This window comes from Centroberyx affinis, unplaced genomic scaffold (assembly GCF_046629955.1).
Source record: "Centroberyx affinis isolate AG114_WGS23_722 - 3 ecotype Tasmania unplaced genomic scaffold, CSIRO-AGI_Caff_v1 ptg004117l_1, whole genome shotgun sequence".
Taxonomy (NCBI): Eukaryota; Metazoa; Chordata; class Actinopteri; order Beryciformes; family Berycidae; genus Centroberyx; species Centroberyx affinis.
Window position 1 is genome coordinate 84,793 of NW_027281892.1, and position 14,126 is coordinate 98,918.

Consider the following 14,126-nt stretch of genomic DNA (forward strand, 5'->3'; position numbering starts at 1 on the left):
ACAAACTACTACTACTAGGCAGTAGGGGCTAGGGTGTGGGGTTAAAGTATGTGGACATGAAAAAAAAGGGGGAAAGTGTTGTTATTATGCCTGAACTGTTGTTATATGTGTGTTATATGTGTACACTTTGCTATCCCTGAACAAAAATGTAAAAAAAACAAACCAAAAAAACGCCAATATTTACCTCATTGTCCTTGATTTTCCCCACTCACAAAGCTCTGGCCGCCCTTCAGCGATCTGGCAAAAGAGTCTTGCTGCCTTCAAGTGCTCCTTGTAAGCTCCTACTTCTGAGTGGAAAGTCGTAAATACATCTTGTTATTTTTGGTCAGAAATAACAATAGACCCTGAAACAAAAGTAGCTTTATTGGTGACTATTTTAGAAACCATGTGGTACAGAGGCACTTTGTGCTGCAACGGCAGAATGAAGAGAAGAATGTTTGCATCAGTGCTGTAATTGATATTTTAAGTTTATTGGATAAAAGCTCCGTGACACCTAAAATCATGTAAAATTTGACCTTCCCAGTCATATTTACCACTTTATTGGGTCGTTCAAGCGTGCTCTACCCATAATTACAATATTTCCAACTGCATTTGAAGGCAGCATCTGCTTGCTACTGTTGTGTATGTTACTTCTACATACTACATGTTTAATTTCATCACATTTATAAATGAACAGAAAGACAATTATCCCTTTTGAGTTTCATGCCCTACTAGGGGATGGGAGATCAAAGGGGGGACCTACAGCTTGTTGCCTGGTGTTTCCCATACTGACAAATTTTGAGATTTGAACGCTGGCTTGTGAGGAAAGCATATGTGGGGAGTAACACTGACAAGTTGGCTTCGGTAGAGCTGTGTTTGGCGCTGGCATAGCCCCATCCGGCTCAGCAACATCAGGATGTCCCAGTGAAATCCCCTTGTGAGTATAGCATAGAAAAATGGCTGTGCGCAAGAATTGATAGGATAGAAGAGCACCAGCAGCACCTGTGGGGACAAACAGATTAGTCCTTATTTTAGCTATCAGGAAAAGAAATAATGAAAATTTACTGAATTCAAACTCAAGAGTGAGTCAAACCTTTGAATCTGTGACAGTGATTAGTGGTCGGTGGAGAGTTGCAGACAAGCCATAGAAGGAGATGGGTGCTAGACATAAGAAGTTGGTAAAAATAAGAACAGCCATGCGTTTGGCCATGCTGGCATCACATCTGCTCGACTGGTGCTGGGGATTGTGCACCATACAGTATATGTGGAAGTAGCACAAGCATACCACTATGAAAGCCAAGACATTGAGCATCAGGATAGAGACCACATAAACTTGACCAGCAGTTGTCTCAGTATCCATAGGTAAGCAGATGCTCACCCTCTGATAACTGCTCACACCAACCACTGGCAGCAGCGCTAGGATCAGACAAAGCACCCAACCAACAAGCATCAACACAGCTGCATGGCGTAGTCGCAGTTTCCTCTCTGGCCTCATTGCAAAGAAGATGGCGTGCCAGCGTTGAAGGGTGATTGCAGTTAATGTGTAAACAGACAACTCGCTGGCAAAGATGGAGAACGCCCCTGCTAGATTGCAGCCAGCTCCTGTCTGCCAGGCAATTGCGTGGTGGTAATATTGGGAGCATGTGTAGAGGTCAACAGATGCAATGAGCAGCAAGTACATCCCCATACAGAAGTCTGCAAATGCCAAGTGACAGATGAGGAAACGGGTGACAGACAGCTTGTGGTGGCTGGTCAGCAAGACGAACATTACCAGGAGATTAGCCAGAATGGCTAACAAACTAACTACCCAGACAGACACCCTCAGGAATCCTTGGCTTATCACATCCTCACATGGGTTGAACGCATCAGGAAGGGGGCTGCAGGGAAGCCCATGATCATCTGTGTTAAGTTCATTGCACAGTGCATAGTCAAAATCCTTGTCAGGACGCTCCGTAGACAACTCTGTGTAAAAGCCGTCATTTCGACACTCATCCGGAGGACAAATGTAGCTGTTGTAGTAGTAATGATAGTGATATGGGTTGCCAGTGGTTTGGAGAGCATAGCTATCTTTCAGATGTGGATGCTGGTAGTAGGTTTTGTGTCTCCTATAACTCTGAGAGACAGTTCCAGAAGATTTCTGCAATTGTTGTCCCGAGCCAGCCCTGGTCAGGTTGCAAATAACTGCCTCAGTGTGTCTTGAGCACAGAAGGCAAGGATTATTCATCAGAGAATAACAAGTAATTAACTGCAAATTAATTAAATGCATATGAACTTTGAAGTTTGAACTAAAATCATTATAAAAATTATTTAAACTAAAATGCATAAAAATGAATACCCCAACTGACATAACTCTTGTGGAACATACAGTAACTCAATAGATGGGGGAAATGTACAAAAAAGAAGAACAAATACCAGAAGTAATCAAGTATAGCGTGGAAAACATTTTTTAGAGGACTTTCTATTCTCTTACTCACCCTCTCCATCTTTTCAACTTTTTGAGGCCACAGCAGTGGCTTGGGAAGGTCAATTCAGCACTCTGTAAATGGAGAAAGGCTCTAAGTGGGGGTAGTTTCTTGAGGGTCCAAGTGTTTTTAGCTTGGAATTTCTCAATGGCCTCCAGTCCTATTGACGGCAAAGAGTTCACTCTGGTCTCTGAAAGGTCTCTGGGAAGACAAAGAGAACGAAGCTGAATTTATATGGATACAAGTAGGGCTGCAACCAACGATTATTTTCATTGTCGGTTAATCTGTCGATTATTTTCTCGATTAATTGATTAGTTGTTTGGTCTATAAAATGTCAGAAAATGGTGAAAAATGTTGATCAGTGTTTCCCAAAGCCCAAGATGACGTCCTCAAATGTCTTGTTTTGTCCACAACCCAAAGATATTCAGTTTACTGTCATAGAGGAGTAAAGAAACCAGAAAATATTCACATTTAAGAAGCTGGAATCAGAGAATTTTGACTTATTTTTCTTAAAAAATTACTCAAACCGATTAATCGATTATCAAAATAGTTGGCGATTAATTTAATAGTTGACAACTAATTGATTAATCGATTAATCGTTGCAGCTCTAGATACAAGGCTAAGGCTGTTCCTGTCTCCTGTTTTGGTTTACAGTCTGAGCTCAGTGTGTTTTGTAGGGGTAGAATTAGGATATTCTCTGATTCAGTAAAATACAAAATTATGAAAAAAAACATATGTCTAGCTGATTTGGGGTTCCTTCAGAGAGAACAGATAATTAACGATAATCCCTGTCTAGCAAACACTGTATACTTTTCAATCACTCACAAGAGAGTTGGGCCATGAATCACGCCAGAAAAAGCAAATTCATCTAGTCTTTCCAAATCCACATTCCTGTGAAGATACCTGAGCAAATGAGAATAGATTAGGGGCAGGGGAAAGTGGCAATATTTAGGAAGTTTTGTAATTGATATCATTCCTTAAAGTAATAATCCACGAAATTTTCATATAAATAAATGTCCGTTTTGCTACTCTCTATCACTGATTGATATGACACAATAGTGATCCAACCCTGTTTATGAAAGCTTTTACATTTGCTGTTCTAAGCCTGGTGTTGGGTCTGGTGCACAGGAAGTGATGCGTTTTATGTTTCCAGTTTATTTGGAATAATCTACATTTACAGAAACTCAAATTTCATCAACAGAAAATCCAAGGAAAAGTATGTCACAATAATGAGCGCTTAGCACCAATGATGGCGACAAAATTTAAAAAACACCACAGCAATAACCTCTTGGCATCAAAGATGGAGACAAAATTTAAACACCACAGCAATGACTGCATAGCACCAAAGATGGAGACAAAATCAATAAAATTACAATCTCGTGGATTACCACTTTAAACTTTTGTCAACAACACAATACTTAAGAACTGCATACACTTTCTCAAGTCTGCTCCCATTGAAGGCGTAGCAATGGATCTCTTTCAGGCCATTGCTATTCAACATACTACAAAAACACATTGTTATTCAGTTATAAATCTGAAGTACCTCAATTTCCATACAGTACATATTTGGGCTCAAGTTGTCTGTCAGTGGCAGTAGGTTGTACTTTCCTGTGGCTGTCCCATGTGATGTAACATATTTAATACTTTGATGTGCTCATGTATAATGTAAGCAATGTCCACCTGGGGTCACTTTGTCCACATTCTTTATCCAGATCAATATGCGAAAGGCTTATTCCTGTTATATGTTCAGATGTTCAGATATGCTTCATGAGACTGCCCTGAGCCTATATGATGATCACAACAATATGGCCAAAATCATGAGGAAATAAATTAGGTAATGCAACCTCACTAACCCCATAAGAGATAAAAACTCTATCTTCATTAAACTTCACATAAATATTCACTATGTAGCATTTTCGTAAGACAAAAATTTGTATTTGAGCTGAACAAAAAAATCCACCCAACAGTGATCCATGAGACTTCCTGATTTTGCCCATATGAGCCCATTTGATCAGGAAGGACCACTGATGGGAAATCTTCTCTGCATACAGGAAGTGACAAATCAAAATGGAAAATGCATGTTTTATCTTTAAAATAAAAACACATGGTATGAATTTTTCAGAATTGATCACAGATCAGCTGGGGCTGTGTACAGTTTACTGATATCACCTTAGATGATATCTGGATAATGAAGTCCTCAAAATGACCTCAGAGTTAAGTCTCGCTGCCATTTGGGGCCCAGCTAGTAGATAATAGTAGCGCAGAGCTGGACTAATGTACATATTATGGTAATATCAAAGAAAAGCAACATTTGAGATACAGAGGAAGCAGAACTGTCTAAATCCTACTTACATGGATAGATCGTTTTTAGATAGGGATGTAACGATACCAAAAACTCACGGTACGATAATACCACGATAAAAAGTCCACGATACGATATTTATCACGATATTAAAAAAAAAAAAAAAACTAAGAAAAATGATGACTTGAAAAAAATGTCCTTTATTAAATAATAAATCTGACGTGTCCAGCATTTTTTATTCATATAAACTTTGTTTTTCCTTTTAACTTAAAGTGCTTCTGCTTTCCTTCTTTAATAAAATAAAATAAAAGTAGCCAGCCATGACCTAAGCATGTGCAAAAAATTGGCATGAATTGTCTTTGGCAATTAATGATTGAACTATGTACAATTGCAAAACAAAAACAATGCAGCAGTCCTTTAATAAAATAAAATAATAATATATTATTGCAGCAGCTGGATCTTGTAAACAAAACAAGTCACACTCACAGTGGAACATCAGTGTTTTTTAGTACCCCCTATGCTACTACCTACCTACCTAGTAGGCAGGCATTTATTTTAAAGGGCCAAAAACATAAAGTCAAGTCAGACAGTCAGTCACAGACTGAAACAGGAACATCCAGTGTTTTTTTTTACCTACTCTACACACAGAAAGTAGGCATTTTCTTAGTGCCACTGCATCTCACACATCAAATAACAAACAAGGAAATAAAATAATCAGACCCTGCAATAAAATAAATCAAGTTTCACTTTAGTTTTTCAAGTAACTCAACTCAAACAAACTGTAAACTCAAACTCACTCACTCATCATCAGACAGGTTTTTTTTTAGGAATATGAGCATGTCCACATTTCCAGGTAGAAGCTGGGATCTTTGGGCGTTGACAATGTCCCCTGCTGTAGAAAAAACTCTCGCTCGGTACTGAGGTTGCTGGGACAGAGAGATATGCTTTGGCCATGGATGACAGCAGTGGGTAAAACCGTGCATTGTCTCTCCACCACTTGAGAGGACAGTCAGAGAGTAAAATAGAGGTCTTTTTGTGGTACAAGTCAATTTCAGTCTGGATCCCAATGTTGGGCTGTGCGCCGTCCACTCCTTCAGTGAAAGATTCCCCAAGGAGATCTTTGAGTGCTGTCTTTTTGGAAGGAGGAGATTGTTCCTTCTCAGCTCTATGTGCTGTGTGTGGCAGGCCATCACCAGGCTCAGGCTGTCCAGCTGCATGTGTGGGGCTGCCCAGTGCTGTTCCTTCCCCTTCTGTTTCATTAGGGTTCTGTAGAAGCAAGCAGAGGTAGAAAAAACTTCCTAAATGTCTCATCTTGTTTCTTTTCACAAAAGCAACAGAGCAACAGAGGCAAGCCCTGCACAGTCACACTCACTATCTCATACACACAACTTAAAAGTTACCTGAACAAGTTACACACACACACAAAGAATATTTAAATAAATACCTGGTTCTGCATCTGTGTTGCTTTCACCTTCAGCCTGTTGAAAACGTCCTCCCTCTGTCCGTCGTTTAGCTGGCGCAAGCTCCGGAACCGGGGGTCCAACGCAGTGCTTTCTAGCAGAAACTTGTTTTGCTCCCCTTGGTATCGGTCTGTCAAGTCCTTCAGTATGGCTCTCTTCATTTTGGCGATGGTGGTGGAGTCCTCATCGCACTCTGCCATGCTCTGTTCTATCATGTGCTTGAGGGGCACAATGAGAGAGACTGTAGGTCGAGACTCATCGCACAACACGGTGGTTGCTTTTTTCAGCGGTGTGAGAAGCCTTACTATGTCGGCTCGTTCCAGAGTGTCTATGTCATGTGCGTTGCGCCTGACTTCATCACTCAGTAGCGCTGCAGCGACTGCTTGTTGTTGCTCCAGGTAACGCTCAAGCATGTCGAGCGAGCTGTTCCATCGTGTGACTACGTCCATTATCAGTTTATGTACTGGCAGGTTTAACATTCTCTGTTTGGAGGCCAGCACAGCTGTGGCAGTTGAACTGCGGTGAAAAAACGCTGCTACACGCTTGACTCGACCCAGCAGACGACTGACGCGGCCTATGTTCAAACCCGCTTGTGACGCAAGGTTTAAAGTGTGTGCAAAACACTTTATGTGTGGGGACAGTCCGGCCTCTCTTACTGCTACATCCATGTTTCGTGCATTGTCTGTAATGACAATAGTGTCTGTGTCACTTTATTTTTTTTTTATCATTGTAACACCGTCAAGTTACAGACAATACAACAGTTTGCCAAATACATTTTGATTGTTTAACCCAACTATCCGTCTACCCCTCTTGCTGATGATAGTTCCAGGTAAGGAATGTCCAAAAAGCTCCGAAGCCAGTGAGTACTTGAAATATCATGAGGAGGTTTCCAATGCTGGACTACAATCTTCCTAGCTGTCAGGCCTGCCAGCCAGACTTTGCGTGTTTTTTCCGTAAGGGAAAGGTGGGAATCATCATTTAGAAGATGTACAGCAGGGTCCATTGACAATTGTACCCCCGTTAGTTCTGCAAGGGTACTAATAACCTTCCCCCAAAAATCAAAAACCCCTGGACACTCCCATACAACATGTATAAAGGAGCCAACGGTACCCTGGGAGCAAAATGAGCAATATGTCTAATTCTCTGCGTTAGATATGCTCTATGACAAAATTTCACCCTGCATTATTTTTTAAGTGGTTTGATTATGAGTAATCTTTGAGAAATTAGAAATATAAGCATATTTGAATGAGAACCACTGAATAAACCGACTATTGACTTGAAAATAACACGGCTATAGCCAAGACATTTTACTTTTATTTTCTTGATCAATATATTACATTGTTATATGAATCATATTGACACTATATTCTAAATAATTATAATCCTTGTATTCTTATTTTTTTCTGATTGATGACCATGTTTTTTTAGACTGTGCACATACCACACATAAATGTTCAGTTCATTTCAAAAATAAATAAAATGGAGTTTACATTACAACATAAAGAATAAATATTGTTTATTCTTCTTTGTAAAAGAGTTATGTTATGTATGGCAAATGATGCTATTTTAAAAGAAAATCTTACATGTGGGAAATGTTGACCAAATTGGCAAAGGCATCCTGAGGAATGGAAGAAAGTCTCGTCTCTACCATCCACCTGAAATGGGAATACACATTCTAGTGGGATTTAAATTGTTTAGCCATAATAAAATAATGATCCACAAGCTGAAGTCATTGTTGAAAGATTTTTGGCAACTTACACCTCCTCTGTGCTGGGATGGAAAACGGGCATGACTTCAACTCCGAAGCATGAAACACTATGAGTGTCCCATTCACATTGGCAGTGAACCGGGCAATATTCCAAATTAAGTGTGGCCTCAACACTTGTGATGAAGATGAAAATCAGGTGATGAAAATCAGGATTCATTGTGACACTCAGTTTGAAAGCAGTGGCGAAGACTCCCAGGTTACGCACAGTGAGAAGGGAGGGGAAGGTATTCACTGGGCCGTCCTGGATTTTGGCAACTAGTGTCAAGCAAGCCAAAATAACAAGAAGGACTTCTGGTCACAACTTTAAAAATTATAAAAATATTTTTTGAGTCATACAAAGTACAGAAGAAAAAGTAAAGAATGCATTTAAGGAGCAATTTGTAGTAAATGAAAGTACAGATGCTGCTTTTCTGTATTTTTGACAGATGCTATTTTTCAGTTTTTCATATTAATAGCCATATTGGTCTATACAAGATGCATACAAGGCTGCCAAAAAAGAAAAAGAAAAAACTCAAAACTTATACCAGACAACTTGCAAGGGTTCTACTATTGTCCATTTTAACCCATTTTCAATACAGTTGTACCTAAAGGCTGTCAGGCAGCGGCCTCCTCAAATTTTTTTTTAGTTCATAGGAGAACGCCTTCTGGCTCTAGGTAGTACTTTTTTGAAGTTTAGATTTAGAACTTTCAAAGACAGATTAATCTAGAACCCTTACCAATTGGTTACATCTGTATCTGTATCTGTTGTGTTCCATCATTTATATTGGTGCTACTTTCTACCACTAGGCGGCACTGTCGTAAAGTAGGTACTAGTTGAGACGCTGTGTATAGACAGATTCAAGATGGCTACTACTGAATGTACGATGCTATGCCGCTACTGAGAATATGTTTTGCTTTGCTGTTAGCCTGTTGAAGTAAACGGCACTTGTTAAGAGTCTGGCGTTTTATTCATGAGCCTACACTATAGTATCTGTATCAGTAAGTGGTTACATCTGGAACTGGGGCTGCAACTATGATTATTTTCATTATTTTTTTGATAAACTGATTAATCATTTAGTCTATAAAATGTAAAAAATAACGACAAATGCTCATCACAAGTTGCCAGAGCCCAGAGTGATGTCTTAGTCTTACCAGCATGCCAACCCCCAAATGTAATCAGTGATGGAGCAGATACAGAATGATGGTAGCGCTCCACTCACACCGTTCTCTCAAACTGCAGCCAAAAACAAAGCTGATGACGGCCATTTTGTTGTCATAACAACATAGTTGTTGTCGCACTCTGTTGTCATACGTAGTATTGTCCCGCCTACATCGACTGTCCAATCAGGTATATGTCAGTAACTGCCGGTGAATACGCTTGCGTCCCAACCCTTATGAATCGCCATGCAAATTCAAGGGGGATGAGGGAGGGGAATGCAGGGGGCTCCCAGATACAGTGCCCCCACCCCCCCCCCCCCCCCCAGCTCCGAACCCCGACCACAGGGTGGGCGGCCCCAAAACACAAGCAGGGGAGAAGGCAAGACAAGGGGGACAGAGGTCAGGTGACCAGCATTCATGGGTGCACCCGTCTGAGGCAGCCCCCCAACCCTTAGGAAGGAGCTTGCCCATCACATATTGTGCTCTATGTTCATCTTGGTCAAATTTTTATTTATTTATTTATTTATATATATAATATATCAGGGGTACTCAAATACAAATCTTAAAGGTCCACAAAGAAAATTTTAAATTAGACAAAGGTCCGTTTATTAAGGTCAGTCAAGCTTTTAACGAATTATAATTAAATTATTAAATTAATAATATAAAATTAAATATAAAATATATATAATATAAAATTAAATTATATAAAATATATAAAATAAAATTAAATAAAATATAAAATTACATGTTAAATTAAATTAAAGCTACAAATCACCATTTCCCCATTATCCCCATCCCCCAAACCCGGTTCACACACCCAGCCACCAAAGGTGAATCAAACCATCCTAAGAATCAAAGTCCAAATAAGTCCAGAACTATTGTACATTGTGTCAAACACTGTTGCTTAATGAGAGAAGTGGCACCTTTGGTCTGCTGCCAAGACTTTGAACTTTGGCACAAAAGGTGTGATGGCCAGGCAGAGACACTGATGCAAGTGTTCATGGGTGAGTCGGCTGCGGTACTCGTTCTTCACCGTGTTCATTGTTGAGAATGCAGACTCACTGCTGTAGGCTGGCCACCTTTGAACACGCCATTTTAGATTGATTCACGTTCCAAATCTAGGCTAGTAGCTAACTGCTGACGAAACGAGCTGCGCTGTCAACTTCATTACACCGGTCTTTGTTCTCTTCTCTTGTAAAAATAAAGTTTGAAAAAAAAAGTGCGGCTCTACAGTATGACGTCGCGTCCGCGACCCACCGCTGTCATGGAGATAACGGGACGCTGAATGTGATTGGACCAAACCAAAGCAGAGTAGACATCCTCACACAGACAGTGGAGCAGTCAGAGCGCTGCTTGCAGTGGAGAAAGCGGAGAATTTTGACTCGTTGCGTTGCGGCGAAGTCTCGCAGATAATACAAATAATACATATGAAAAGTATAATTTGCTCAGAGTCCGGAGACAGTTGTGGTTCGGTTTGGATCCGGACCGGAGTCCGGACTTTGAGGATGACTGTATATATATATATATTTATTTTCCCCTTTTCAATGATGTGGGGATATTTCCCAGAGAGACCCCAGTTCCCCTCGTATCACCACCAACACTCACGCTCCGTGTCATAATCCTCTAGGGATTGTCTCCTCAATAATAAAGGGTATGTAGCTGAACTATTTTTTTTAACACTCAATAATAAATTTAACTAATTAAATATAGCCACTAGCAGTGATGGCTGGGTTCATGGCAGCACAGCAGTCAGAGCTGAAACATGGAAGTTTGCATTTAGATAACTGTCAGTTTTGTCATATTAGGCTGTTGATCCATCAGGCCCGAAGCTATCAAGTTCTGAATGTAATAGCAAGTTAAAAGATGTCGGGGGGTTAGGGAAATGTGGACTTTGTGGACAAATTTTGAATGGGAACGTATTGCCATTGTACGCAATGTGGTCTCAATGGCTTTGAGACGAAACAAAGTGTACAATGCCAATGCGTGGGAATGGGCAAGTGGACGCTGCTCGTGCCAACCTCGTTTTTCCTCCGGGGGGCACCAGCGAAGCACAGGGGTGTCCGCTGGCCAGGCCTTTGTCCACTGGCAATACCCTCAATGTTAATTGGACACTACATTGTTGTATATGGGGGAAATTAGACTATAAGTGGGTATATGTGTTTTTTTCCTCCCAAATCACCATTTTTTCATGGAAACTCGCTAAATTTGGCCCAAAGGACCTAAACAAAACACTTTTGGCGGGGACGGGGCCCAAAGCAGTCGGGGTGGCTTACTTTTTTTTTACTCGTCCTATCGAGCTGATATTCGGGGGGTGGCATGGCGGACCCAAAGACAATTGCTAGTGTACATTTCCGGCCATTCAGAGGGCTCGAAATTTTCATGTTGTCCAATCGTCACCAAATTTGCCGAGCTCAAAGTTGGGTCCCCCCGGAGGGCTGCCTGATAGTCGGTGGACCTCAATAAAAGCGTGCTTCATTTTTATTGGTCGTAAAAGTTTCCCTTACTTTTTGCCCATTGAAAGGTATTGGAAGTGGACAGTTTGTCCACTTGCCAATACTTTTGCATTAAAGTGCATTAAAGTGCATTAAAGTGTCCACTTGCAATGTAAAGGTATTGCCATTGGACACCCCAGGGTATGGCAAATGGACAGTGTCCAATGGCAATACCCTAACATTAGGCCAAAGGCAATGTAAATGTATTGCCATTGAACACCTCAGGCATGGCAAATGGACAGGGTCATATCTCAGCAATGGGTGAGTTGGAGGGTGACATTTTAACAGTAAGACCCTCTCATCCTGAGGAATCAATGCTGCAAAAACCAAACAATAAATAACAAGTTGAATTTTCACACCGTTTCTCCTTTTATGTTTAAACAAACTTGCAGGGAGTGTGGAGGGAGAGAGCTCTCTCCGATCTGCTTGAACTTTCATTGACCTCTCAGTCAATTAAGGGTTTTTAAAGTGATCCACAATGAATTTCAACCCCAAAATTGACTCAGTTGATCTATGCAAACACCTCTATGACTGTACGTTGCTTCCGTGTCATTTCGACACTCCTGGAAGAAAGTAGCCTTAGGAAGGAGTTAGAAGCCTGGAACTTGGCACACTAAGAGTACCCCATGGAGGGATGAACATACTGCAGTTTCAGTCTCCTACCCCAAGACACTTTGGAGATATGGCCCTGTCCATTTACCATACCCTGGCCAATGTTAAAGTATTGCCATTGGACACTGTCCATTTGCAATGTTAAAGTATTGCCATTGGACACTAGTAATGGACAAACTGGACTATGGACTAACCCTAACCCTCAAATTTACTGTACAGGCGCCTTGATCCATCTAGTTTACACTCCTAAAATTTGGGGGTTCTAGGTGCTGTAGAAAAAAAGCCTTCCATTTTTCTCCCTCTACCCACATCGGACGGGGTCAGCGTCTTAGAGCATGAGAAGATCTGTGTGAAGTCGGTCATTGTGGGGCAACGTTTTTTCTACTGCATCGTTGGGGGCTGAGGTCAACATATGTTGATCCGCAGGCCCCCTAGAGCAATCTAAGCTTGCATTCATATCTCTGGGATGTTTGTATGCTGTGTGGGAAAGTGTCCGTTTGCCATTAAGAATGAATGGGGTTTTTTAGTAAGGGTAACTCCATTTAAAAGTATTGGAAGTGGACAGCTCATATTTTGGACAATAAAGCTCCAAATGCTCTGAATTGACAATGGAAGTTGTTTTCCACACTCTGATGTAGGATATTCAACCCCAGGCTCCCACCTCCTTCACAGGGCTATTTTCTTCCAGGAGTGTCAGAATGACGTGCAACCAATGTACACTTCTATAGGTGTCTGCATACATCAACTGATTCAATTTTGGGCATGAAATTCAGTGGGGATCACTTTAAAACCCCTTGATTGATTGAAAGGTCAACAAAAGTTAATCTGTCCACTTGCCATACATTTGTATTAGAGCCAGGGTAGTGCAAATGGACAGGGCTGTATCTCCAAAGTGCCTGGGGGTAGGAAAAAGCAGTATGTTCATTCCCCCATGTGGTACTCTTAGTGTGCCAAGTTGTAGCCTCCTAGCCCAAGGCACTTTGGAGATATGGCCCTGTCCATTTGCAATGTAAAAGTATTGCCATTGGACACCCCAAATGTATGGCAAATGGACAGTCCATTTGCAATGTAAAAGTATTGCCATTGGACACCCTAGGGTATGGCAAATGGGCAGGGCCGTTTCATTTTTGCAATCATACTCCCCCCGGAACCCAAAGACTTTGGTTTCCCGGACGCTGCCCAGTGGGTCATGGGAATGAATCATGAATGTGTTTTGCCAACCATTTTTCTAAAGCATGCTGAACAGCTTTAGATTTTTGTATTAAATCTACCATTCCAGGTGTTCATTGTTTTTTATTCATTGCTTTATATCATATAATCCCACAGTGTCACTCAGTCAGCCTCCCCAGTGCAAAATTCACTGACCACACTAAATTGTTAATTTTAACCAGGTAGGTTGTGCTAGCATGGAAAGCCTGGGCTTGTTGGAAAGAAGAGAATGTAAGCTTTAATTTGATGTACAACATTAAAAGATTGGATCATGTTTAGGAGTAAAAAACAGGAAGAAAATTGAAACATGAATATGTTGAGACCCCGTAAAATGCAGCCCATGTGCTGGATGGAGGAGGATGTTTTCCCAGTCTCAACGATGTAAGCATTGTTCAAATTTAAGTGAAAACTTAAACATAAAATGTATTAACAAATCATATATATTACTTTATTCCTTTTTTTGGAATTCCTTGCTGTCTTATTTTTCTCTTCATGTTTAAAACCATTTTTCTCTGTCTGTCTTGTTGCACTGTCCCCAGCACATAGCCTCCCCAGTGCAAAATTCAACCAGAAGCAGTTTGTCAACATTCTTAAAACAGAGACCTGTAGTGTGCCACAGTGATTAACCCCTGAATAGATTCATTATAGTCCAGTCAATCTGTGGTTTTACCCAGGGAAAATTGCAATAGTAATCATTCAAGGTTT

At 40.8% G+C, this 14,126-nt stretch overlaps 1 protein-coding gene across 1 annotated transcript; it reads right to left on the reverse strand.

Moving 5' to 3' along the window:
• Window positions 1-738: 738 nt before the first annotated feature.
• LOC139663778 (thyrotropin receptor-like) lies at window positions 739-6,652 on the reverse strand. Its single transcript, XM_071542518.1, has 7 exons — window positions 6,188-6,652; window positions 5,786-6,009; window positions 3,875-3,943; window positions 3,267-3,344; window positions 2,454-2,642; window positions 1,073-2,174; window positions 739-981 (listed from the first exon to the last, which is right to left on the reverse strand). The coding sequence occupies exons 1-7, from the start codon at window positions 6,650-6,652 to the stop codon at window positions 739-741; spliced, it is 2,370 nt and encodes a 789-aa protein (XP_071398619.1).
• Window positions 6,653-14,126: the final 7,474 nt, after the last annotated feature.